At 54.5% G+C, this 24787-nt stretch overlaps 1 protein-coding gene across 1 annotated transcript in view; it reads right to left on the minus strand.

Moving 5' to 3' along the window:
• Positions 1–223: 223 nt before the first annotated feature.
• The window catches only part of GRID2IP (Grid2 interacting protein), a 58114-nt gene continuing 33550 nt past the window's right edge, over positions 224–24787 (minus strand). The window contains exons 8-22 of the mRNA XM_031665621.1: positions 18687–18841; positions 14659–14790; positions 14338–14435; positions 14010–14127; positions 12346–12701; positions 11371–11787; positions 9202–9289; positions 8164–8241; positions 6960–7156; positions 6479–6634; positions 6258–6344; positions 5465–5594; positions 5260–5378; positions 1527–1691; positions 224–1284 (exon numbers count right to left, since the gene is read on the minus strand). Coding sequence (XP_031521481.1) covers positions 1213–1284; positions 1527–1691; positions 5260–5378; positions 5465–5594; positions 6258–6344; positions 6479–6634; positions 6960–7156; positions 8164–8241; positions 9202–9289; positions 11371–11787; positions 12346–12701; positions 14010–14127; positions 14338–14435; positions 14659–14790; positions 18687–18841 — 2368 coding nt within the window. The 3' untranslated portion in view covers positions 224–1212. The remainder of the gene's footprint in view (positions 1285–1526; positions 1692–5259; positions 5379–5464; positions 5595–6257; positions 6345–6478; positions 6635–6959; positions 7157–8163; positions 8242–9201; positions 9290–11370; positions 11788–12345; positions 12702–14009; positions 14128–14337; positions 14436–14658; positions 14791–18686; positions 18842–24787) is intronic.

Raw genomic sequence — 24787 nt, forward strand, 5'->3', positions numbered from 1 at the left:
GACTTTTTTGTATGGTAGTTGTGTGCAAGGAACAAAAAAGCAAAGATGGCTTCCAAGAGGGGCCTAGGGGAGACTGGGAAGAATGGAACAGGTCGCCAGTACTGCCCAGGTGCAATGCAAGCCATTTGATTGCAGTGGGAGAAAAAGAATCCAAGAGACAGGATTAAAGCCCATTTCAGACTTTTCCAAAAAAAAAAAAAAAGAAAGGTGCAATGAGGGAAGCTGTCTGATGCAAGGATCTGCCAATCGGATAATTAAAAAAAGATGAAACAGTTTACACACCCTCCCTCCCTGCCCACCACGCCACCTGCTCCTGCTCCTGGTACCCAGGTACCTCCTGCTGTATGCCTAGGCACATGGAAAATAACCATTTGGGTCCCAAACACATCCCAGATTGTGTCATCTGCCCTGAAACCTGCCCTGGTCTCGTGACTTGCTCCAGGGAACATCACCATCCGTCCAGATGAGAAGTCTGGCAGTCGGCCACCAGATCCTGCTCACCTCCTGCCTCAACACCTCCCCATTCTGTATGCTCTACCTTGACTACGCCTATTCCACTCCCAGGCTCCCCACTTCCAACTGGGCCACTTCTACACAGGTTCGGGTTTGTCCACTGCATGAAACCTCAATTCTGCAGCCTGACATAGGAGGTCTTCCTCCTACAGTCCTTCCTTCCCTGCATCTCTCCCAGGCCTCTCTCTCCTGTGTCTCTGAAGCCAGCTTCCAAGGCCCAGGCTGGGCGTGCCCATCGCCAGGGCCCCTCTACGTTGCTTTCCGCCCTCTCCCGTCTCGCGCCCACCAGCCTCATGCTCAAGGGTGTCGGCCTCCTCGCAGGGACCCACTAGGAGCAGGATCAGAAAAAAGGTCCACATGTCCCAGGAATGTGGCCACTTTGTAATCCACTCTCTGGGTGTCCCTGACAGCCCAGGAGCGAGGCAGGAAGTGGGCCCAGGAAGCCAACGGAGTATGGTCCTCCAGGCGCAGGTACACTCAGCACCCGCTCCTAGGGCATCTGGCTCCAGGGCTGGGGGTAGGAACAAGGGTTGGCAGAGGAAGGCCCGGCCACAGCTCGGCGGCTGAGGTAGCTGCAGGAGAGGCTGGCGGTGTGCTCGGAACCTAGGGCGTAGTGGCCCTGGACCTCAGCAGTGTCTGGGCTGCCCTCTCGGCCTCCATCTCCCTGCTCAGGCCGCAGAGGACGCGGTGTGGCCACTGTCACCAGGCCAGGGGTGAAACCATCCCGGAGCTGCGCGGGCCCTCCCCGGCCTGCAGGTCACTCAGCGCTCGCTGGGGAGGGGGAACACAGAGGTAGGAGTGGTCAGTAGTCCCAGGAACCTGTGACGCCTTCCCTGTCTCTTCCCACACTAGACAGCCAGCACTGAGGCTGCAACCCACCCCACCAGGGGATTAGGGGGATGTGTCTCTCACGGGGGCCCCTTTCCCAGCCCTGGCTTCACGGAGGATCCCTTCATTTGGCCTCTGGTCCCCACCTCTCCAAAAGGGCCCCTCAGGTCTCCACCGGGGCTCACCTCGAATTTGCTCATGAACTCTGCAAAGATGCCGAAGAAAGCCTCAGACGTGGTGGCCTTGGAATCCTCCCCGAAGAAGGCCAGCGCCTTGCCCAGCTCCTCCATGGCCTCGCGCTGCAGCCCGTCCAGCGCCCGAAGCGCCGGCTGGGCCGTCTCCAGGAAGGACTGACAGGCTTCAGTTAAGGAAACAGCCAGTCCGCTGATGCCCCCAGGGTCTCGAGTGGTGGCCCCAGACTGACAGGTCCCCTAGCAGCCCTATTCCCAGTTGGCCTGAGTCCTTCCAAGGGCCAGGTCCTGTGTCCAACAGGGAACCGGGTTCTGTTAAGGGACTCCAGTCTCACTGGCCACTAAGCTCATCCGGGAACTGGCCACAGCCAGTGCGGCCTCAGGCCATTCACCCCTGTTCTCTCTGCAGGGCCAGGCCCTGGGTCTCTGATCAGAGGCTTCCACTGCCACCTTCTTCCCCAACCAGCCATTTACAGTAGGCCCCTCTGTCACTCTCTAGGCCTTACTTTTTCTTTTTTTGAGACAGGGTCTTATTCTGTTGCTCAGGCTGGAGTGCAGTGGTGTGATCACAGCTCACAGGTCATTCCAGCGTCTACCTCCCAGGCTCAAGTGATCCTCCCACCTTAGCCTCCCAAGTAGCTGGGACCAGAGGCTCACACTATCACACGTAGATAATTTTTTGATTTTTAAAATAGAGATAGGGTCTATATTGTCTTGGGTGGTCTCAAACTCCTGGGCTCAAGTGATCCTCCCACCTTGGCCTCCCAAAGTGCTGGGATTACAGGTGTGTGCCACTGCACCAGGCCTTAGGCCTTACTCTGTTTTCTAGAGCATTTGTCATGATCTGAAATTGTTCATAAGTTTATTTCCTACCGCCTAAGTCAAAGCTCGCTCCCTCCTTGCACCTCCAGGGCTTAGAATAGCATCTGATACATGCAAAAAGATTCGGTGGTTGAATTGCTATCATGTTTTCAGCACTTAAAACGGTGCCAAGCTTTGTTCCAAGCTTGTTGAATCACCATTTAACACCTCTATGAGGTAGATAATCTCCATTACACATGCGAACAAATTAAAGCACAGAAGACTTTAGCAACTAGTCCAAGATCACACAGCAAGCACTGTGGTACCTGAGCCATGGTTGAACCCACCAGGGTCATATCAATTAATGACCACTGTGGTGGCGGTTCTCATGACCCCTCTTTTTCCTGATGAGAAAACTGGGCTCAGAGACGGTAAGTGACTTGCCCATAGTCCCACAGCAGGTAAGCAAATGAGTCAGGATTTGGGCCTATGCCTGTCTGATATGCCAGGTCAATTTCCTTTGTAGAGGCTGCCTTTAATTGATTAATTAATTAATTAATTAATTTTGAGACAGAGTCTTGCTCTGTTGCCCAGACTGGAGTGCAATGGCACGATCTTGGCTTTCTGCAACCTCCGCCTCCTGGGTCCAAGTGATTCTCCTGCCTCAGTCTTCTAAGTAGCTGGGATTATAGGCACATGGCACCACATCTGGCTAATTTTTGTATTTTTAGTAGAGACAGGGTTTCACCATGTTGGCCAGGCTGGTCTCGAACTCCTGACCTCAGGTGAACTGCCCTCCTTGGCCTCCCAAAGTGTTGGGATTACAGATATGAGCCACCGTGCCTGGACTGCCTTCATTTTATTTTTGAGACAGGGTCTCACTCTGTCACCTGGCTAGAGTGCAGTGATGTGATCATACCTCACTGCAACCTTGAACTCCTGGGCTCAAGTGATCCTCCAGCCTCAGCCTCCTGAGTAGCTGGGACTACAGGCATGCACCACCATGCCAGGCTCATTTTCAAATTCTTTTGTAAAGAAGGGGTCCCGCTATGTTGCCCAGGCTGTTCTCAAACTCCTGGCCTCAAGCGATCTCTCAGCTTTGACCTCCCAAAGTGCTGGGATTACAGGCATGAGCCACTGTACCTGGCCCAGAGGCTACCCTTGAATGTGACCATCTGTCTTGTCTCTGGGGACCTCCAAGCCCAAGGAAGCAGGCCAATACCCCTAGACTGAGGGATGCTAGAGTGGACTAACCCTCACCTAAACAGCCTGTTTTCACATCTGCAAAACATCTGGATGGGCTGGGCATGGTGGCTCATGGCTGTAATCCCAGCACTTTGGGAGGCCGAGGCGGGTGGCTCACGATGTCAGGAGTTTGAGACCAGCCTGACCAACATAGTGAAACCCCGTGTCTACTAAAAAATACAAAAAATTAGCCGGGTGTGGTGGTGGGCACCTGTAAACCCAGCTACTTGGGAGGCTGAGGCAGAGGAAGTGCTTTAACCTGGGAGATGGAAGTTGCAGTGAGCCGAGATCGCGCCATTGCACTCCAGCCTGGGCGACAGTGCGAGACTCCATCTCAAAACAAAACAAAAATCTGGGTGTGAAGTGGGTGAAAGGAGATGGTGAAAAGCACCTTGCCCAAGCTGTAGAGTTTGCTTAATGATTCTCTGCAGATCTTCTGCCCGAGAGGAAGGGGCAGGGGTGGATCTGACATCAAATTCCTACTCAGACACTCACCCGCACCAGGCCCCATGTGCTGCAGTTAGAGATATGTGACAGGCGCTTTCATCACCTACTGCCTTGGCCACAGGCACAGCCCCCAGACCTCTCCTCCTTACCTAGCTTCAGCCTTAGGGAAAACCCTGTGTTCCCTGCCAAGGGGTGTTGGAGCCAGAGATGGGGAGCAGGGAGAAGTGCCACATGCCCTTCTTGCCTGTCTTCCTATCTGGGCCTCTGTCACCCACTGGCCAGGCCCTGCTGGGGGGCTCAGTGGGAATGTCCCATCCTCCTGACTGCCTTTGGCTGGCAGGGCCTGACAGGCTGCTCCTTGTAATTTTGAGACTTAGCTCTGGGCTACAGTGCCCCAGAGGACAGATGGGACAGTGGCTTTGGGGCACTCAAAAGAGCCCTGGCTTCAGTTACGCACAGACTTGGCATTATAAATGCCTTGGGATTGTAAATGACCCAGGGCTAAGTGCAGTGGCTCAGGCCTGTAATCCCAGCACTCTGAGAGGCTGAGGCAGGTGGATCACCTGAGGTCAGGAGTTCAACACCAACCTGGAAAACACAGTGAACCCATGTCTCTACCAAAAATACAAAAATAAGCCAGATGTGGTGGTGGGTGCCTGTAATCCCAGCTACTTGGGAGGCTGAGGCAAGAGAATAGCTTGAACCTGGGAGGCGGAGGCTGCAGTGAGCCAAGATCGCCCAACTGCACTCTAGCCTGGGCAACAGAGCAAGGCTCTATCTCAAAAAATAAATAAAATAAAATAAATAAATACATACATACATAAATACATAAAATAAAATAAAATAAATTTATAATCCAGGATGGGACACGGTGTTATGGCTCACGCCTGTAATCCCAGCACTCTGGGAGGTTGAGGCAGGCAGATCACTTGACCCCAAGAGTTTGAGATCAGCCTGGGCAACATGGCAAAACCCTGTCTCTACTAAAAATACAAAAATTAGCCAGGCATAGCCTGGGTGACAGAGTGAGGCCCTGTCCCAATCAATCAATCAATCAATCAATCAATAAACAACCCAGCATGGAGCCTCTTCCAGGAACCCTGGGTGCACAGCAGCCTGTGCCCAGAATCTCTGCAGGTAGTCGAGGTCTCCAGTGGCCACTGGAGCCATAGCCAGCTCCACCCAACCATCCCACGATCCAGCCTGGTGCAGGAACAGGCTGCTTAGAGGATGCTGACATGACCACTGCAAACTTGTCCTCGCTGGAGGGGGAAATGCTCTCGCAGGCATCCTGTATCTCGCTGATAGTGCCATGGAGGTCGGCCAGGTCGCTGGTCAGAGCCCGTTGGTTCACTGTAGGGAAGAGGACAGAGTCCACATGGGGCCACTCTCCCAGCCCAGGACAGCATGCCTCTGCCTCATCCACCCACCCAGCATACCTTTGGCAGCCAGGGGCACAGTGGGCAGGTCCTGAGCAAAGCCCAGGAGTTCAGGGAAGTGCTGGCTCAGCGATTTGGCAAGGATGTGCAGGAAAGTGGACTTCCCATCTACTGTCTTGGTGGAGTTCAGCTGCAAGTGACCCCCAACATACATCCCCATCAAGGACCCCATCAGATGGGGTCACATGGGCCCAGCTTCTCCTGGACTACTGTGGCATCAGTGATCAATTCTTGCCCCTCCCCCTTTTTTTAAAATAGCAGGGTCTTGCTCTATTGCCCAGACCAGAGTGCAGTGGCTCCATCATAGCTCACTACTGCCTCAAACCCCTAGGCTCCAGCAATCCTTCCACCTCAGTCTCCCAAGTAGCTTGGACTACAGGCATGTGTCATGCCTGGCTAATTATTTTTGTAGAACTGGGGTCTTGCTATGTTGTCCAGGCTAGTCTCCAACTCCTGGCCTCAAGTGATCCTCCCACCTTGGCCTCCAAAAGTGCTGGGATTACAGGCATGAGCCACCAAACCCAGCTCAATCCCCAGCCTTTGACACTCTCTTTCCAACTCTTTCCCCTCACTCCATTTTTCCAAATCCTGGGAGTGTGTTCCCCTACACCACCACACCCCACCCTTTGCTGCAGTCACATCCTGGCTTCAATGTAGCCCTTTTCCTGCTAGGAGAAGAGCCCTCCTTGGTCACAATGTCCTCTCCTGCCCTCTGCCACAACTGAGCTAGGCTTGGCGTCAGCGCCTTGCTGCTAGAGCAAACCAGTTAATTGCTGCCGGCAGGCCCCCTCACCTCTGTCAGAAAGTTGATCTTGAAGCCGGTGGTCTTGTTGGTTTTGGGCTGTCCATCATTGAGATAGTTGCCCATGGCCAACACAAACTGTGGACGAGAAGGTGGGCAGGTCCTGTCCTCCACCACCACCCACCCACCCTGCTCTCTGGATGGGCCTCCATGCTGGAAGCCCCAGGAGGCAGAGAAGCAGATAGGGTGCCAGGGAGGGTATGCCCCCTGACCTCCAGGATCTTGGCGAGCTTCCGACTGTTTTTGAGCTCCAGGGAGGCCTGGCGCAAGCATTCAAGGCTGCCACGGATCTCCTCTGTCTTCTCCTGAAGCGTGGCCTGGAAGTGGAGGCTGCGCAGGCGCGTCTTGTATTCGGGAACTGACAGCATCTGCCTCGAAGGCAGAGCCAGGATTCACCCATCCCCTTCCTGGGACCCTCTGCCCCACTGCAGGCTTTGGGGTGGGGGGTCTGCTAAATGCTTGGGCCCGATATTCCGGTAGGAAGAATAAGCACGACCCCTGGGGGAGCCTACCTCCCATGTATCTTGGACCCCTGATGGGACCTGGCCATTAAAGGTTAATGTTAAACTGGGACACAGAGGCCTGGGCGCAATGGCGGCCCTCGAAGGGGCGCGGGACTCCAGCAGCACTGGCCACAGTGACAGCCCCTATGGAGCCGGCCGAGGCCTCGGGGCGGGATTGTGGTCGCGGCACCTGCAGGACGAACTGGTCCGGCTCGCTGAGGCGGCCGGGCGCCTCGCGGAAGGCCTGGTAGCGCTGCTCCTCGTCGGCGTCGGGCGCGAAGAGCAGCAGCTGCGCCAGATGCGCGGGCTCCAGGCGCCGGGACTCCATGCTCATCAGCACCTGGCGCAGCTCCGCGGGGCTCAGCTTCAGGTGCGCCAGGAGGATGGCTGCGGGCGGGGCGGCGCGGTGAGTGGGCGGGGCGGGGGCGGGGCCGGATGGGATCCAAGACGGAGAGGGAGGGCAGAGGCGGAGAGAAGCGGGGACGGGGCGGGGCCTACGGGAGAGGGCGGGGCCTTGAGGCTGGAGGGACCAGAAACGCGGACAGGGACCAGAGGATGCGCTGAGGCGGGTACCGGGTGGGGAGAGGACGGCGCTTCAAGATTGGCCTGGGCTAAGGGGAGGAGCCTGGGAGGGGAAGAAAAAAGGAAAAGGGGCGGGGCCGATCGGTGAGCAGGGGCAAGGAGAGGTTGGGGCTCGGCAGGAAGAGGGCGGGGCTTCCAGGTTGGCCCAGGCTACAGGGGGGAATCTGAAGGGGCAGAGGACAAGGAAAGCGGGTAGACCTGAGAGGGAGAGCTGGGGCGGGGCCTGGGCTACTGGAGGAAGGGGGGGCGGGGCAGGAGCAAGGAAAAGGAGCGGGGCTGCTGGTTGAGATCGAGCTGGGGTAGAGGGCGGGGCCCAGCAGGGAGAGGGCGGACCTTCCAGATGGGCTTCGGCTACAGGGAGGAGACTGAATGGAGAAGACAAGGAACAGGGGCGGGGCCTGCGAGGGGTGCCGTAGGGGGCGGGGCAGGGGCGGGCCCTGAAATAGAGACGGTCTTTCCGCGACCGATTTAAGGGTGAGGACGGGGTTCTCGAGGCGCTAGATTAAGAAGCTGGGTGGAGCCTATGGGGGTCGGGCCAGGGACAAGGGCGGGGCCTGCGAAGGAGAGAGGGAATGAGGCTGGAGGCGGGGCCAGAACCGGGGAGTTGATTACACAGTGAGGGCGGGGCCGGCACCTGCGCCCAGGTGGGATCTGGCTGGCTATGGGGCCTGGGAGGGGGCCTTCACCGCGCTGAGCGACTGGAGTCCGGGTCCCCACCGCCTAATCTCTGTCATCCACCTAGGCAGGTCTGAGGCCCAGAGAAAGGCCCGCCACCTGCCCCCTACACCCCCTGGGGTTCCCCGGACCCTCACAGGTGTTGTAGGCCTTCTTATGGGACAGGATCTCCACCACCTCCTTCTTCCGGAAGGGCTCCGGCCCCGGCACCGGTTCTGGAAAAGAAACTGACAGTTTACGAAGGGAGCTAGGCTGAGGCTGCAGTGGGAAGGCCCAGGAGTGGTGTGGCCACAGCCAACAGCCACGATTCCCCCTAAGGACGACCTCGACTTAATCAGCTACGCATGTCCATAGTCCCCTCATTCCTCAGGTCAGGGACCCTCAGGCCTCAGGTCCTGTGTGTAACCTCCCCCACCCCGTGCCCTGTGCATCCTCCATGCTGCAGGAGGCCAGGTCTTTCTGTTCCATCCTGGGACCGCCTGTTCCACCCGGCAACGACAGGGAGATACCCAGGAAAGGGTGAGGGCAAGGGAGCCTGGAAGATATATTTGTGGATGCCCCCTGTCTACAGTGTGACTGTGAACAAACTACCTCACCTCTCTGTGCTTCCTCATGAGGAAGTGGGTGGTGATCACAGTATGTACATCATAGAGTTGCCATGGGATTTAGAAATTAGAGTCCCTGGTATTTGATCACTGCACAATAAATGCCAGCTTTTTTTTTTTTTTTTTGAGTCAGGGTCTCACTGGGTCACCCAGGTTACCAGGTTGGAGTGCAGTGGTGTGATCACGGCTCACTGCAACCTCCACCTCCCAGGCTCAATTGATCCTCCCAACTCAGCCTCCCAAGTAGCTGGGAACCACAGGCATCCTCCACCATGCCTGGCTAATTTTTTGTATTTTTGGTAGAGACAGGGGTTTTCCCACGTTGCCCAGGCTGGTCTCGAACTCCTGAGCTCAGGCGATCCACCCATCTCAGCCTCCCAAAGTGCTGGGATGACAGGCATGAGCCACTGTGCCCGGCCTAAATGCCAGCTATTAAATAACTCAGGGACGGAAGGCTTGAGGATACATCAGGTTAAATAGCAGTCAGTGCAGCCCTGGGAGATACTAAGCCTGGGGCTGTCACAGATGGTGTGGTATCTGGGGTTCCCCTAAGGCCATCAGGCCACTCACTAGCAGGTTTCTGGGTGCCGAAGTGGAGCTCCAGGTCAAGGTATTTCACCATGTCACTCAGCTTGTCGTAGTCGGAGTCTTCCCCGAGCTGCCAGGGAAGATGGGAAGTTCAGAGGAGGAAGAGCAGCAGCAGCTGGACTGGACTCCCACTTCCCACCCTCTGAGGGCCGCCCTGAGGACTTCCCGAGCAAAAGCACCCATCAGGTGCTGGGATCAAGCCCAGAGCCGGAGGAGACTGCAGGAAAAGCCAGATCATCCGAGTCACTGGGTGCTGAGCCAGCGCCTCTTTGGGTTAATCGAGACTCAAGACTTGGAACTCTACTCGTGCAGAAGCCAGCAAGGTGGGACTGAAGCAGGGGCATGAAGGAGCTGTGAAGAGGCTAGAGCCAACTAAGGGGCTACCAGAGGTGGCTCAGGGGTCTGGCTCTGTCATTAGGTCTCCTTGGAGGGCGGTGAGTTCACCAGGGCTGCCCTGGGCAGAGTGAGCTGCTGCAGGGAGAACTGCAGCTGTGACAGCCTAAGGGCCAGACGCTGGACACGTGGCTGTGATGAATGGCATAGATGAGAGGTGACAGCCTGGGGCTGGGACAGGGAGTGAGGATGGGGTGCCTGCCAAAGGGAGACGACCCAAAGGGAGGGCAGGCAGGGGAATGAAGTCTTAGAACACAGCTGCAGGGCAAGGACACTGAGGATGGATTTGGGCTTGGCCAGATGTGTGACCTGTGTCCCTGTCTCCGCCTTTGGTAACCAAAGGAAGAACCACGCTGTGGAGCAAGACTTGGAGATTGGTTTAAGGTTGGCAGGAGTGAGGTCTCCAGGGGACTCAGGAGGTCCCTATTTGTGCCCTTGTCTGAGTTTTGTTTTGTTTTTTTTTTGAGATAGGGTCTCACTCTGTACCCCAGGCTGAACTGCAGTGGTGCCATCTTGGCTTACTGCAACCTCCACCTCTGGGAATCAAGTGATCCTCCCTCTTCAGCCTCCCGAGTAGCTGGGACCACAGGCATGCACCACCATGTCCGGCTAATTTTTTGAATTCTTTGTAGAGACGAGATCTCACTATGTTGCCCAGGCTTGCCTTGAACTCCTGGGCTCAAGCAGTCCTCCCACCTCAGCCTCCCAAAGTGCCGGGATTACAGGCATGAACCACCAAGACTGGCCTCACTGGGCATCTTTATTAGCAACTTGGAAAGGGTCCCTGGAGATGTGGGCTGATGATATCTTGGCTGAGAAGGCAGGAGACAGAACTGGGACCCAGGACATGGCAGTGGGGAAAAAATCACAAGCATGCTTCTGCCCAGTGTGACTACACGTGAGAGCGTGTTATGGATCCCAAGAAGATGCAGTTGAGGATGATGGTGAGCATGAGCACTGGGTTGGGGCAGCCTCAGGAGCTGGAAGGAGTCCCTGCCATATTAAAAGGAGTATGATGTCTGGGTCAAAGGAAGTGAGAACCCTGTTCTCTCCTCTGAGCTGGAACCCCCATTGGGGGTTCCATCTGGGAATGTCTCTTTGACAGGGACATGGACACTGGAGTGGGGGCTGGAAACCACATTCTAAGAGAATGACCTGAAAAAAAAGAGGTGGGGTGAACCTTGTTCATCTTGCAGATTGTTTGGTCTGTGGATAAGATTGCTCTGCCTGATTTCAAGGGCCAGAAAGAAAACAGGGCATGGGAATCCTGGGGAGACAAGATTTCAGAGCAAGACAAAGGATGGTTAAAATCGTCCAGTGAGGAAAGGAAGACCTTGACAGGTAGTGAGTTCCCCATCACTGAAGGTGTTCAAGCATACCCTGGCAGTGTTGTGCGGGAGGAAATTCAAGCATCAAAGTGAAAGGGTGAAGGCTGGTGTGCAGGAGTTTGAACCAGCTGCTCTTTTAAGGGTTTAAGAGAACTCATGTGGCCTCAAGAGCGATAGGTTTCAAGGATGGGTACGGTGGCATTTCCAGGTGTCCCCAGTGTGTGTCGTTGGCTTAGGGACATAGATTGGCTTCAATGCCTGCAATGGCCCCCAAGCATGGGGATGTCCTTGGGCTGGGCGTCTACTCATCCTCTGCTTGGGGTAGGGAGTATGATGTTGGAAGATGCCTGGTAGATGGGTTTTCCTTCAGTGATGCTGCCCAAGCCATCCTCCCCCAGTACAGAGCACTGGTGGGTCCCAGGTCACCCACCTGACCCCAGATGGTGCCTTCTGAGTTCTCCACCTGTTCCCACCGCAACCGCTTGACACTCATGTGGCTGGTCTCACTGCGCCGGTGGCCCAGGCCCCGGGACAGCATGGGGGGTGCACAGGGCACGGGTGGAGGCAGGGGCGGTGGGGGTGGTGGAGGGACTGGGTGGCTGAGTTGGGTGAGGGGCTTGGTCAGCGCCTGAGCAGGGCCCCGGGAACCATCAGAGCCGCGGGAGCTGGGCTTGGGGTCATGGAAAGGCAGGGGTGGTGGTGGAGGGGGGCTGAGTGGGGGTGGGGGGATGTGGTCAGAGATGGAGGAGTAGGTCAGGGAGCTGCCTTCTTCACTGCTGCTGACACAGTCGCTGGCGCTGCTCCGCTCATTGGTTACGAAGCTGCCCTGGTCATCATGGAAGCTCATCTGGTGGTGGGGAGAGAGGCAAGGGGAGGGTGAGGCTGGGTCCAGAGAGACTAGAGCAGGTGCAAAGTGAAGGATCATGGGATAGCCTGGGACAAGGATAGGGCCGTCTCACGGGTTAGCCTCAGCCTGTGAGGGGGACAGCCTAGGATAAGGATAGGACTGTCTCATGGGTTAGCCTCAAGCTGTGAGGGGCATAGCATGGGCTAAGGATAGGACCCACTCATGGGTTAGCCTCAGGGTGTGAGGGGGATAGCCTGGAATAAGGATAGGACCCTCTTACAGGTTAGCCTCAGGCTGGGGGTGGGATAGCCTGAGCTAAGGAATGGGCTAACCTGGGACAGCGAATACAGGCTAACCTCAGACAAGGAGCATGATAACCTCAAACAGGAGATAGGGTAACCTGGGGCAAGGAGTGGGATAGCTTGAGCCAGGGAGTGGGATAGCCTGGGGAAGATCCCAAGGGCAGCAGGCCCCTTCAGGAGCCCAGGAACACTATTGCTTTGCGGACCGCCACACCTTGCCTCACCCGCCTCCCTCCACACCTGCTTGCGTGCCCACCTCCTCGTAGTCATTCTCGGGGGTCAGGAAATCATCCACGATGGTGACCCGGGGGCCCAGCTGCTCGCTCAGCACGTCCAGGAAGCGGTCAGTATCACGGCTTCGCACAGGGTGGGAGAAGGTGAAGAGCTTCCTGCGGCTGGGCGGGCGGGCGGGGTCTGGGCTTGGGGGGCTGTCAGGGCAGATGGGCCCAGGGCCTGGCTGTGGGGAGGGCGCCCTGCTGCTGTCCAGGCTGGCGTAGGGGTGGGACTCAGAGCTGCTGGGGGAGGCCAGACCCCCTGAACACAGCGGGTGGTAGCAGGGGGAGGGCAAGAGTCGATCGCCGGGCCACGAGACGCCGGACAGGGTCCTGGGCCCTGGAGGGGGGATGGAGTATGAGGATTCCTCTTCAGCCAGCACTGGGGTTCCAGGTGCAAGCTGAAGAGAGGGCCCTAGGGCAGGCTGGCTCTGTGTCCCGGGCCACTCCCCTTTCCCTCTCTGGGCACAGTGCAGGAAGACCCTGGGCGGCCCTGCCTTCCAAGCATGACCAAAGGCCAGACCCAGTGAGCAGGAGCATTGTTCAGCCTCAGGACAGGCTGGATGCCAGCTCACCTTGGAATGGTCACCAGGGGTCCCAGCTGGGAGCCACTGAACACCACTAACTCAAAGGGTGGAGGGGCTTCTCTAGGGCCCAGACCCAGAGTCACAGGGCATTTCGCATGCCCAGGAAGCCCTGAGATGACAGGAGGATCTCCCAGGGGTCCTGCCTTCTGAGCTGCAGAGCAACTGTCTTCCCAGCTGTGCCATTCACAAGACAACACGTGCACTCGATAGTTTATCCAATAACCCCTTGCTAACTCGGGGACTTCTTCAGAAACAGTCATCTGCCAACATCTGCCTTCTTTCTTTCTTTCTTTCTTTCTTTCTTTTTTTTTTTTTTTTTTGAGACAGATTCTCGCTGTTGCCCAGGCTGGAGTGCAGTGGTGCAATCTCAGCTCACTGCAGCCTCCGCCTCTCGGGTTCAAGCGATTCTCCTGCCTCAGCCTCCTGAGTAGCTGGGACTATAGGCACGTGCCACCACGCCCGGCTAATTTTTTTGTATTTTTTGTACAGACAGGGTTTCACCGTGTTAGCCAGGATGGTCTCAATCTCCTGACCTCGTGATCCACCCGCCTCAGCCTCCCAAAGTGTTGGGATTACAGGCGTGAGCCACCGCGTCCGGCCTCTTTTTCTTTTTTAAGATAGGGTCTTGCTCTGTTGCTTACAGGCTAGAGTGCAGGGGCTCGATCACAGCTCACTGCAGCCTTGAACTCCTGGGCTCAAGTGATCCTCCCAGCTCAGCCTCTTGAGGAGTTAGGACTACAGGCATACGCAACCATGCCCAGCTAATTTTGTATTTTTTTTTTTTTTTGTAGAGATGGGGTCTCACTACGTTGCCAGAGTGGTCTCAAACTCCTGGGCTCAATTGATCCTCCTGCCTTGGCCTCCCAAAGTGCTGGGATTACAGGCACAACCCATGGTACCCAGGCTACTTGCCTTGATCCACAGCTGAGGTGAGGGTCACAGGGCCATGGGAGGGACTGGGACAACCCTGACCCTGATGGAGCAGAGAAGCAGCTCCAGGGCTGAGCCTGGGGTGGAGGGAAACACCTGGACAGTCAAGAGGACAGAGGCTGGAGCCCTACCTGCGGTGACTGCCGGGCTGGGGCCCGGAGGGGAGGCCCGGGATTTGGACACGGTCCCCATCTTCCCTTTGAAGCTGCTGTTCAGTCGAGACTCGAGCTCTGCATAGACGGCTGACATCTGGAGGGAGGCGGGGGTGAGTCCAGCCCACCCTACTTCTCCTCATGGCCCTAATGTGGCCTCAGAGGCCAGGCCTAGGTGGGCTGGGAGGCAGGGATCTGCCCCAGCCTGAAGCAGCCCCTTGGCCTGGGTCTCCTGGGCCCAGTCCTACGGACCGTCCATTCCCCGCCCCCTATTGACCCCACCTGGAGGGCAGTGAGAAGGTCTCACCATCTTGGGGTTGGGGGTCTCAGGGAGGGAAGTGCCATCGCCCGCTTGGCGCTCGCCTGGGATCAGGGGAAGAGGCATCTCAGGGCACTCGCCAGGACCTATCGAGGAACAATGTCATTACGGTAATGATGTCTGTACGGTAATGTATCTGAGCTCTAAGGCTCAGGCCCCGGCCCAGAACCAACAGGCCCCACAGACCCAGGAGGGCCAATCCTGAGCCCTGCTTAGCCCCATTCCCTGGGATTCCCCACCTCACCAAGCCCATTTTGCAGGTGGAAAAACTGAGCTCCTTTCATACCCTCCCCCCGACACCGGCCTTACCGCAGCTGAGGCCAGCCTCCAGGCCCTGGGACCGGAGGCTGCGGCGGCACATGGAGGAAGCCCGCATGGAGCTCCGCGGCTGGGGCTCGGGTGTGGGCTCCGGCTCCAGGTCCAGCTCAGGCTCCGGCTCTGCTGTGGGACATGCAGGGAATATGGGGCCCTCTTGTCCTCTCAGCCAGACAAGGGACCTCCAAAACAGAGAGGGGAGGGCAGATGTCATCTGCACCAATATGCGGACCCCAGGCTATGGGGTCTGCCCTGCTTGCCTCCAGAACAGCTCTTGAGGGGAAGCCCCCGGGCAAGAAACCAGGTGCCAGGAGTGGCACCAAAATGCAGTGAGCCTGAGCTCGGGGGCCTAGCAGAGATCTCATGACAACAGCTTCCAGAGTCTCAACTCCCTGTGCTTGCCCCAGGCCAAGTCACTGCTGCCCAGAGAGGATTATGGGCAAAATAGGTTTTTTTTTTTTTAGACTTAGTTTTGCTTTTATTGCCCAGGCTGGAGTGCAGTGGCGCAATCTCAGCTCTCTGCAACCGCCACCTCCCAGGTTTAAGCGATTCTCCTGCCTCTGCCTCCCGAGTAGCTGGGATTACAGGCGTCCACCACCACGCATGGCTAATTTTTGTATTTTTAGTAGAGACAGGATTTCACCATGTTGGCCAGGCTGGTCTCAAGCTCCTGACCTCAGGTGATGCACCCACCTCAGCCTCCCAAAGTGCTGGGATTACAGGCATGAGCCACTGCTCCCGGCCAAAATAGAAGTTTTTTGAGCTTAGGCAGATATGTAAGACATGTGCTGTCCAGCACGGAGCCCGAGCTTCTTGCTAAAACCCTAGCAAGTTGTGAGTCCCTGGGACTGCAGCTCATGGGCACAGCAACTCTGCAGCAGCTCCTCCCCTCCCCTCCTCTCCCCTCCCCTCCCCTTCCTTTTCTTTTCTTTCTTTCTTTTTGAGACAGAGTCACCGGCTTAATTAAGCCAGGCTGGAGTGCAGTGGCTGATCTCGGCTCACTGAGCTCCAGCCTCCCGGGTTCACGCCATTCTGCCTCCAGCCTCCCGGTAGCTGGGACTACGAGCAGCCCGCCCTTCCTTGACTAATTTTTGCATTGCAGTAGAGGCGGGGTTTCACCGTGTTAGCCAGGATGGTCTCGATCTCCTGACCTCGTGATCCGCCCGCCTTGGCCTCCCAAAGTGCTGGGATTACAAGGCGTGAGCCACCCCGCGCCCGACCTCACCCCTTCCTTTTCAACTGAGTCTGGCTTCCCTTCCTCCCTCCCTCCCTTCCCTTTCTACCTTCTGTCTGGCTTTCTTCTCCCAGGCTGGAGTGCATAATTCAGCTCTGCAACCTCCACGCCTACCCGGGTTCCGGCCGTTTGAGCCTCAGCCCCAAGTAGCCGAGACCTGTGGAAGAGCATGCACCACCACACCCTGGCCCCAATATTTTGTACTTTCAGTAGAGATGGTGTTTCGGCGGGCACGGTGGCTCAAGCCTGTAATCCCAGCACTTTGGGAGGCGGGGAGGCGAGTGGGATCACCGAGGTCAGGAGATCAGAGACCATCCTGGTTAACATGGTGAAGCTCATCTCTACTAAAAATACAAAAAAAAAAACTAGCGGGCGGGCTGGCCGGACGCCTGTAGTCCCAGCGGGAGGCTGAGGCAGGAGAATGCGTGAACCAGGCGGAGCTTGCAGTGGTGCTCACTACACTCCAGCCTGGGTGACAGAGACTCCATGTAAAAAAAAAAAAAAGAGATGGTGTTTCACTTCATGTTCGTGAGCTGGTCTTGAGACTCCTGATCTCAGGTGATCCACCCGCCTCAGCCTCCCAAAGTGCTGGGGGATTACAGATGTGAGCCACCACGCCTGCCATTTTAAGACAGGTCTCACTCTGTCCCCCAGGTTGGAGTGCGATCAAGGCTAAGTGCAGCCTTGAATTCCAGGCTCAAGAGACCCTCCTGCCTCCCCAGTAGCTGGGATTACAGGTGCATGCCACCATACCCAGCTAATTAAATTTTTTTTTTTTTTTTTAGAGAAGGGATCTTGCTATGTTGCCCAGGCTAGTCTCCAACTACTGAACTCAAGTGCTCCTCCCACCTCATCCTCCCAAGTAGCTGGGACTACAGGTGCACGCCACCACACCTGGCTAATTTTTGATTTTTTTTTTTTTTTTTGAGATGGAGTCTCGCTATGTCACCCAGACTGGAGTGCAGTGGTGCGATCTCAGCTCACTATAATCTCCATCTCCTGGGTTCAAGCGATTCTCCTGCCTCAGCCTCTCAAGTAGCTGGGATTACAGGTGCGTGCCACCACGCTTGGCTTATTTTTGTATTTTTAGTAGAGACGAGGTTGCCCCAGTTGGCAAAGCTGGTCTCGAACTTCTGACCTCAAGTGATCCACCTGCCTCGGCCTCCCGAACTGCTAGGATTACAGACGTGAGCCACCATGCCCAACCACCCCTGGCTGATTTTTAAGTATTTTGTAGATATGGGGGTCTCGTTGTGTTGCCCAAGCTGGTCTTGAACTCCTGACCTCAAGCAATCTGCCCACCTCAGCCTCCCAAAGTGCTGGGATTACTGGCGTGAGCTACCGAGCCTGGCCTGCAGCGGCTTTCATAGCAGGGGCAGGGTGCCTAGACCAGGGTAGAACACAAGCTTCCGCACACCTTCCATCCACATGGCCTGCATGCTGAGTGCAGGGGTTTGTGGGCATTCGAAGGGCACGCTGAACCCACTGGTGGCAGCCACACGTGGCACCGCAGGCCTGTGTATGTGCAAGAAAGAGTACACTGGGAGCCACTGGCCAGGTGGGATGCGGTTGTGGGCTCACGATCCTGGTGATGGTGTTGGCATGTCTGTAAACGGCAACCACATGAATTTCTTTTTTTTTCTTTTCTTTCTTCTTCTTCTTCTTTTTTTTGAGGGCAGTAGCTCGATCATAGCTCACCGCAGCCTCGATCTCCTGGACTCAAGCCATCTTCCCACCTCAGCCCCCCAACTAGCCGGGACTACAGTTGTGCATTACACCTGGCTAAATTAAAACGTATTATTTGTTTATTTATTTTTTTGGTAGAGACAGGCTCTTGCTATGTTGCCCAGGCTAATCTTGAACTCCTGAGCTCAAGTGATCCTCCCACCTCAGCCTTCTAAAACGCTGGGATTATAGGCGTGAGCCAGCGCGTCCAGCCTTACACAAGTTCCTTGATCTGTGCCACGCTTCTCAGAGTACCGAGCACAGCCGCTGAGATCACTTCCATTTTGTGGGTGCAAAAACTGAAACCATAGGTGGTTAGGTGCAGTGTCTAAAGTCTCAGGTTATGCTGTGTACGCCACATAAAGGTCACGCTGGGAAGGCACATCCGTGGGGCCACATGTGGGCCTAGCCCTGGTGTATTGTGGGTGTGTATGAGCATGGCTGTGGACACATCTATGTGTGAGGGGCCCAAATCGGCTGTAAGACCCCGTAGGTGAGGCCACATGCAGTGGCTCACACCTGTAATCCCTGTGCTTTGGGATGCCAGGGCAGGAAGATTGCTTGAGCCCAGGAGGTTGAGGCTGCGGTGAGCCGTGATGGCACCATGACACTCCAGCCTGGGCAACAGAGCAAGACCCCATCTCCAAAAAAAAAAAAAAAAAAAGGCCGGGTGTGGTGGCTCACACCTATAATCCCAGCACTTTGGGAGGCCAAGGAGGGCGGATCATGAGGTCAGGAGATAGAGATCATCTTGGTTAACACAGTGAAACCTCTTCTCTACTAAAAATACAAAAAATTAGCTGGGTGTGGTAGCATGCGCCTTTAGTCCCAGCTACTCAGGAGGCTCAGGCAGGAGAATCGCTTGAACCGGGGAGGTGGAGGCTGCAGCGAGTCGAGATCGCGCCATTGCACTCCAGCCTGGGGCACAGGAGTGATACTCCGTCTCAAACAAACAACAACCAAAAAAAACTTCACAGGTGAGAACAGGTGTCTGGATGTTCACCTGGTGAGCTGGACAGTCAGCAGCTACAGGCAGGGAAGTGGCAGGGGAGAGGACGCTTACCTGTCATGGCCGTGTAGCCCAGGAAGCATGCGATTTTCTCCTGGCAGAGCTCCTGCTCCTCATAGGTCAGCAGCTGGTAGATGAACTGCCACAGGACCTGCTTGGCAGGGGTGTCCAGTACAGGGTAGACGTCAACAATGAGGGTGTCAATGTTCCTGGGGGAAGGTGCAGGAATGAGAGGCTCAGTACTCACGGGCTTACTAGGATGCACAGAGTGGGGGTAGACAAGACGGGACTTCCAAGCCACAGTGTCTGCCCTCATGCTCTATCCCTGCCCTTGAAAGACAGAAGGGGGGGCCGGCCACGATGGCTCACGCCTGTAATCCCAAAACTTTGAGAGGCCGAGGCAGGTGGATCATTTGAGGTCAGGAGTTCGAGACCAGTCCGGCCAACATGGTGAAACCCCGTCACTACTGAAAATACAAAAATTAGCCATGCGTGGTGGTGCACACCTGTAAGCCCAGCTACTCGGGAGGCTGAGGCAGGAGAATTGCTTAGGCCTGGGAAGTGGAGGTTGCAGTGAGCTGAGATCGTGTCACTGCACTCCAGCCTGCGAGACAGAGTGAGACTCTGACTCAAAAAAAAAAAAAAAGAGAGAGAGAAGTGGGCAGGAAGGCAGGCTCCAGGGATAGGGTAGCCAGACTCCAATCTCGGCTCTGCCACTTACCAGCTAAGTGACCTTTCTCAAGTGACTTACCTTCTCTGTGACTCAGTTTCCTCATCTGTAAAATGGGGATAAAAATAGCATCTACCTCATAGAGCTGTCGTGAAGATTAAAACGTATAGAAGAGGCCAGGCATGGTGGCTCATGACTGTAATCCCAGCACTTTGGGAGGCTGAGGTGGCTGGATCACCTCAGATCGTGAGTTTGAGACTAGTCTGGCCAACATAGTGAAACCCCCCTCTCTACTAAAAATACAAAAATTAGCTGGGTGTGGTGGCATGTACCTGTAGTCCCAGCTACTCAGGAGGCTGAGGTAGGAGAATCACTTAAACTGGGAGGTGGAGGTTGCAGTGAGCTGAGATTGCGCCACCGCACTCCAGCCTGGGTGACAGAGCAAGACTCTGTCTCAAAAACACAAAAAACATATAGAGCAGGCCACGCACGGTGGCTCATGCCTATAATCCCAGCACTTTGGGAGGCTGAGGTGGGTGGATCATGAGCTCAGGAGTTCGAGACCAGCCTGGCCAATGTGGTGAAAACCCCTCTCTACTAACAATAAAAAAATTAGCCAGGCGTGGTGGCACATGCCTGTAGTCCCAGCCACTGGGGAGGCTGAGGCAGGCGAATCGCTTGAACCCGAGAGGCAGAGGTTGCAATGAGCTGAGATCATGCCATTGCACTCCAGCCTGGGCAACAGAGCAAGACCTCGTCTCAAAATAATAAATAAATAAATAAATAAATAAGTAGGAGAACATCTTTTGACCCAGAAGCAGGGAAGAATTTAAAATTTCAAAAGCCAGGCCGGGTGCGGTGGCTCACGCCTGTAATCCCAGCACTTTGGGCAGCCGAGGCAGGCAGATCACGAGGTCAGGAGATCGAGACCATCCTGGTGAACACGGTGAAACCCCGTCTCTACTAAAAATACAAAAAATTAGCCGGGCATGGTGGCGGGCGTCTGTAGTCCCAGCTACTCGGGAGGCTGAGGCAGGAGAATGGCGTAAACCTGGGAGGCGGAGCTTGCAGTGAGCCGAGATCGTGCCACTGCACTCCAGCCTGGGGAACAGAGCGAGGCTCCGTTTCAAAAAAAAAAAAAAAAAAATTCAAAAGCCAAAACTGTGGGCAGCAAGTCACCCAGGTGCCAAGGCTAGAGACTGAGGGCACAAGCTCTTCCAGTATAATAAAGAAAATATATAGAATAAGAATAATTATACTACAAATAGATTATAGATATGATTATATGTGAATATTATTAATCATTAGTTTATAGCATTACTGTTTATTCCAATATTATAATAATCTTTGTTCTACAATTATAACCTAGGAAAAACCAGGCCATACAGAGATAGGAGCTGAAGGAACACGGTGAGAAGTGATCAAAAGACTAGTGTGGGCCGGGCGCGGTGGCTCAAGCCTGTAATCCCAGCACTTTGGGAGGCCAAGACAGGCGGATCACGAGGTCAGGAGATCAAGACCATCTTGGCTAACATGGTGAAACCCCGTCTCTACTAAAAAATACAAAAAACTAACCCGGCGCGGTGGCGGGCGCCTGGATTCCCAGCTACTCGGGAGGCTGAGGCAGGAGAATGGCGTAAACCCGGGAGGCGGAGCTTGCAGTGAGCTGAGATCTGGCCACTGCACTCCAGCCTGGGCGACAGAGCGAGACTCCATCTCAAAAAAAAGAAAAAAAAAAAAGAAGGACTAGTGTGAGCCCTTTGTTGCGCCTGGACAGGGCCACTAGAGGGCTCCTTGGTCTAGCGGTAACACCAGTGCCTGGGAAGGCACCCGTTACTTAGCAGACCAGGAAAGGGAGTCTATCTTTCCCGGGAGAGTTAGAGAAGACTCTGCTCCACCACTTCTTGTGGAAGGCCTGCCATCAGTCAGGCCCGCCCCCAGCCATCCAGAGGCCTAATAGTCTCCCTGTGATGCTGTGCTTCAGTGGTCACGCTCCTGGTCCGCTTTCATGTTCTGCCCTGTACACCCAGCTCCACCTCTAGATAGCAGTAGCAGAATTAGTGAAAGTACTAAAGTCTTTAAAATGCATAGAAGAAATAATGACGGCCGGGCGTGGTGGCTCAAGCCTGTAATCCCAGCACTTTGGGAGGCCAAGACGGGCGGATCACGAGGTCAGGAGATCGAGACCATCCTGGCTAACACAGTGAAACCTCGTCTCTACTAAAAAAAATACAAAAAACTAGCCGGGCGAGGTGGCGGGTGCCTGTAGTCCCAGCTACTCGGGAGGCTGAGGCAGGAGAATGACGTGAACCCGGGAGGCGGAGCTTGCAGTGAGCCCAGATCGTGCCACTGCACTCCAGCCTGGGCGACAGAGCGAGACTCTGTCTCAAAAAAAAAAAAAAAGAAGAAGAAATAATGACGTAAGTTGTCCCCTCTTTCTCTCCACCTCGGCTACCAAATAGGGAAGGGCCCCCTGTCTGGTGGACACGTGACTCATATGACCTTACCTATCATTGGAGATGGCTCTCACTCCATGCCCTGCCCCTTTGCGTTGTACACAATAAATAACAGCACGGCCAGGCATTCGGGACCACTACTGGTCTCTGCGTTTTGGTGGTAGTAGTCCCCCGGGCCCAGCTGTCTTTTCTTCTATCTCTTTGTCTTGTGTCTTTATTTCTACGATCTCTCGTCTCCGCACACGAAGAGAAAAACACACAGGCCCTGTAGGGCTGGACCCTACACAAAACTATAGGACCAAAAATGTGGCGAGTTTGATTATGCAAAAGCAAGGTTATCTATTCAAGGAAGCCCAACATAGACACATTAATATTAGACACAACAGACCTAATAACAGAAGTAACAAATGGGAGAGAAATTTACAACATGCAAAATCAAGGAGAAATCAGTATCTAAAATATACAAAGGTGTCCAGCTGTCGTGGCTCACACCAGTCATCCCAGCACTTTGGGAGGTTAAGGCAGGGGAATCACCTAAGGTCAGGAGTCCGAGACCAGCCTGGCCAACATGGTGAAACCCCATGTCTACTAAAAGTACAAAAATTAGCCAGGCATGGTGGTGGGCGCCTGTAATCCCAGCTACTTGGGAGGCTGAGGCAGGAGAAACACTTGAACTGCGGAGGCAGAGGTTGCAGTGAGCTGAGATTGCGCCACTGGGCTCCTGCCTGGGCAACAGAGCAAGACTCTGCCTCAAAATAAATAAATAAATAAAACAAAATATACAAGGGGCTGGGGGCAGTGGCTCATGCCTGTAATTTCAGCACTTTAGGAGGCTAAAATGGGCAAATCACTTGAGCCCAGGAGTTCAAGACCAGTCTGGGCAACATGGCAAAACCCTGACTCTACTAAACAAAACAAAACAAACAAACAAACAAACAAAAATTAGCTGGGCATGGTAGGTGAGCGCCTGTAGTCCCAGCTACCTGGGGGGCAGAGGCACAAGGATCACTTTAGCCTGGGAGTTCGAGGCTGCAGTGAGCTGTGTTTGTACCACTGCACTCCAGCTTGGGTGACAGAGTGAGACCCTGTCTCAGAAAATAAACAAAATGAAATAAAATAAAATATACAAGAAACTTCATGCCAGTCAACAAGGACAAAAATCCAAGAAAACAAAAATGGACAAAGGGTATGAATAGGTAATTTATAGAGAAAATTCCAGAAAAAGTTCACAAGCATATTAAAAGACTCTTAAAATAATTAGTAATAGAAGGCCGGGTGTGGTGGCTCACACCTGTAATCCCAGCACTTTGAGAGGCCGAGGCGGGCAGATCACGAGGTCAGGAGATTGAGACCATCCTGGCTAACACGGTGAAACCCCGTCTCTACTAAAAATACAAAAAATTAGCTGGGCGTGGTGGCGGGAGCCTGTAGTCCCAGCTACTCGGGAGGCTAAGGCAGGAGAATGGCGTGAACCCGGGAGGCGGAGCTTGCAGTGAGCCAAGATCACGCCACTGCACTCCAGCCTGGGTGACAGAGCGAGACTCTGTCTCAAAATAAATAAATAAATAAATAAATAAATAAATAAAATAGATAGTAATAGAAGAAAACCAAATAAAAATAACAGGATGTCACTTTTATGGCTAAGAAACTAGCACAAATAGGCCAGGCACAGCGGTTCACGCCTGTAATCCCAGCACTTTGGGAGGCCAAAGCGGGCAGATCATGAGGTCAAGAGATCAAGACCACCCTGGCCAATATGGTGAAACCCCGTCTCTACTAAAAATACAAAAATTAGCTGGGCGTGGTGGAGAGTGCCTGTATTCCCAGCTACTCGGGAGGCTGAGGCAGGAGAATTGCTTGAACCTGGGAGGTGGAGGTTGCAGTGAGCCAAGATCACATCACTGTACTCCAGCCAGATGACAGAGTGAGACTCCATCTCAAATAAAAAATAAAAATTAAAAAAAGAAACTAGCAAAAATAAAAAGTTGGACACCACTGTGATCTAAAGGAATTTGGCTACAGTTATAATCAATGTATGAAATATACACAGAGTAATGTGGACAGAGCTAAACACATAGTAATTGGTGAATAAGTCAGACACAAAACATGATATAAAGCACAATGATTTTTTTTTTCTTTTTTGGAGACAAAGTCTCGTTCTATCACCCAGGCTGGAGAGCAGTGGCGTGATCTTGGCTCACTGCAACCTCTGCCTCCTGGGTTCAAGTGATTCTCCTGCCTCAGCCTCCCAAGTAGCTGGGACTACAGGTGCCCACCACCATGCCCAGCTAATTTTTTGTATTTCAGTAGAGACGGAGTTTCACCATGTTGCCCAGGATGGTCTCAAACTCCTGAGCTCAGGCAATCTGCCCAACTCAGCCTCCCAAAGTGTTAGGATAACAGGTGTGACCCACTGCACTCGGCCTGTTTTTCTCTTTTTTCTTTTTTGAGACAAGGACTCACTCTGTCACCCAAGATGGAATGCAGTGGCACAATCACTGCTCACTACAGCCTTGAACCCCCGGGCTCAAGCGAACCTCCCGCCAGCCTCCTCCTGGGCAACTGGTGCCGGGCAAGGCAGGGCTTCTGTAGTCCCAGCTACTCAGGAGGGGCTGAGGCAGGAGAATGGCGGAACCTGGGAGGCTGAGCTTGCAGTGAGCCGAGATTGCGCCACTGCACTCCAGCCCGGGCGACAGAGTGAGACTCCCGTCTCAAAAAAAAAAAAACAAAATTAGCCAGGCATGGTGGCGCATGCCTGTAATCCCAGCTACTTGGGAGGCTGAGGCAGGAGAATCACTTGAACCTGGAGGTGGAGGCGTGAGCCGAGATCATGCCACTGCACTCCAGCCTGGCAAAAAGAGCGTAAAATCCATCTCAAATCCATCTCAAAAAACAAACCAAAAAAACCCCAAAAAACCCTTCAAACAAAACAAAAAGGTATGGACAAGTGACAGGCTTTGCAGAGACCATAATAATGACCCATGGACTGAAGAGTGTGATAAATGCAGCTGGCTGCAGCTGAGGTCCAA

Source organism: Papio anubis, chromosome 4 (genome assembly GCF_008728515.1).
Source record: "Papio anubis isolate 15944 chromosome 4, Panubis1.0, whole genome shotgun sequence".
NCBI lineage: Eukaryota > Metazoa > Chordata > Mammalia > Primates > Cercopithecidae > Papio > Papio anubis.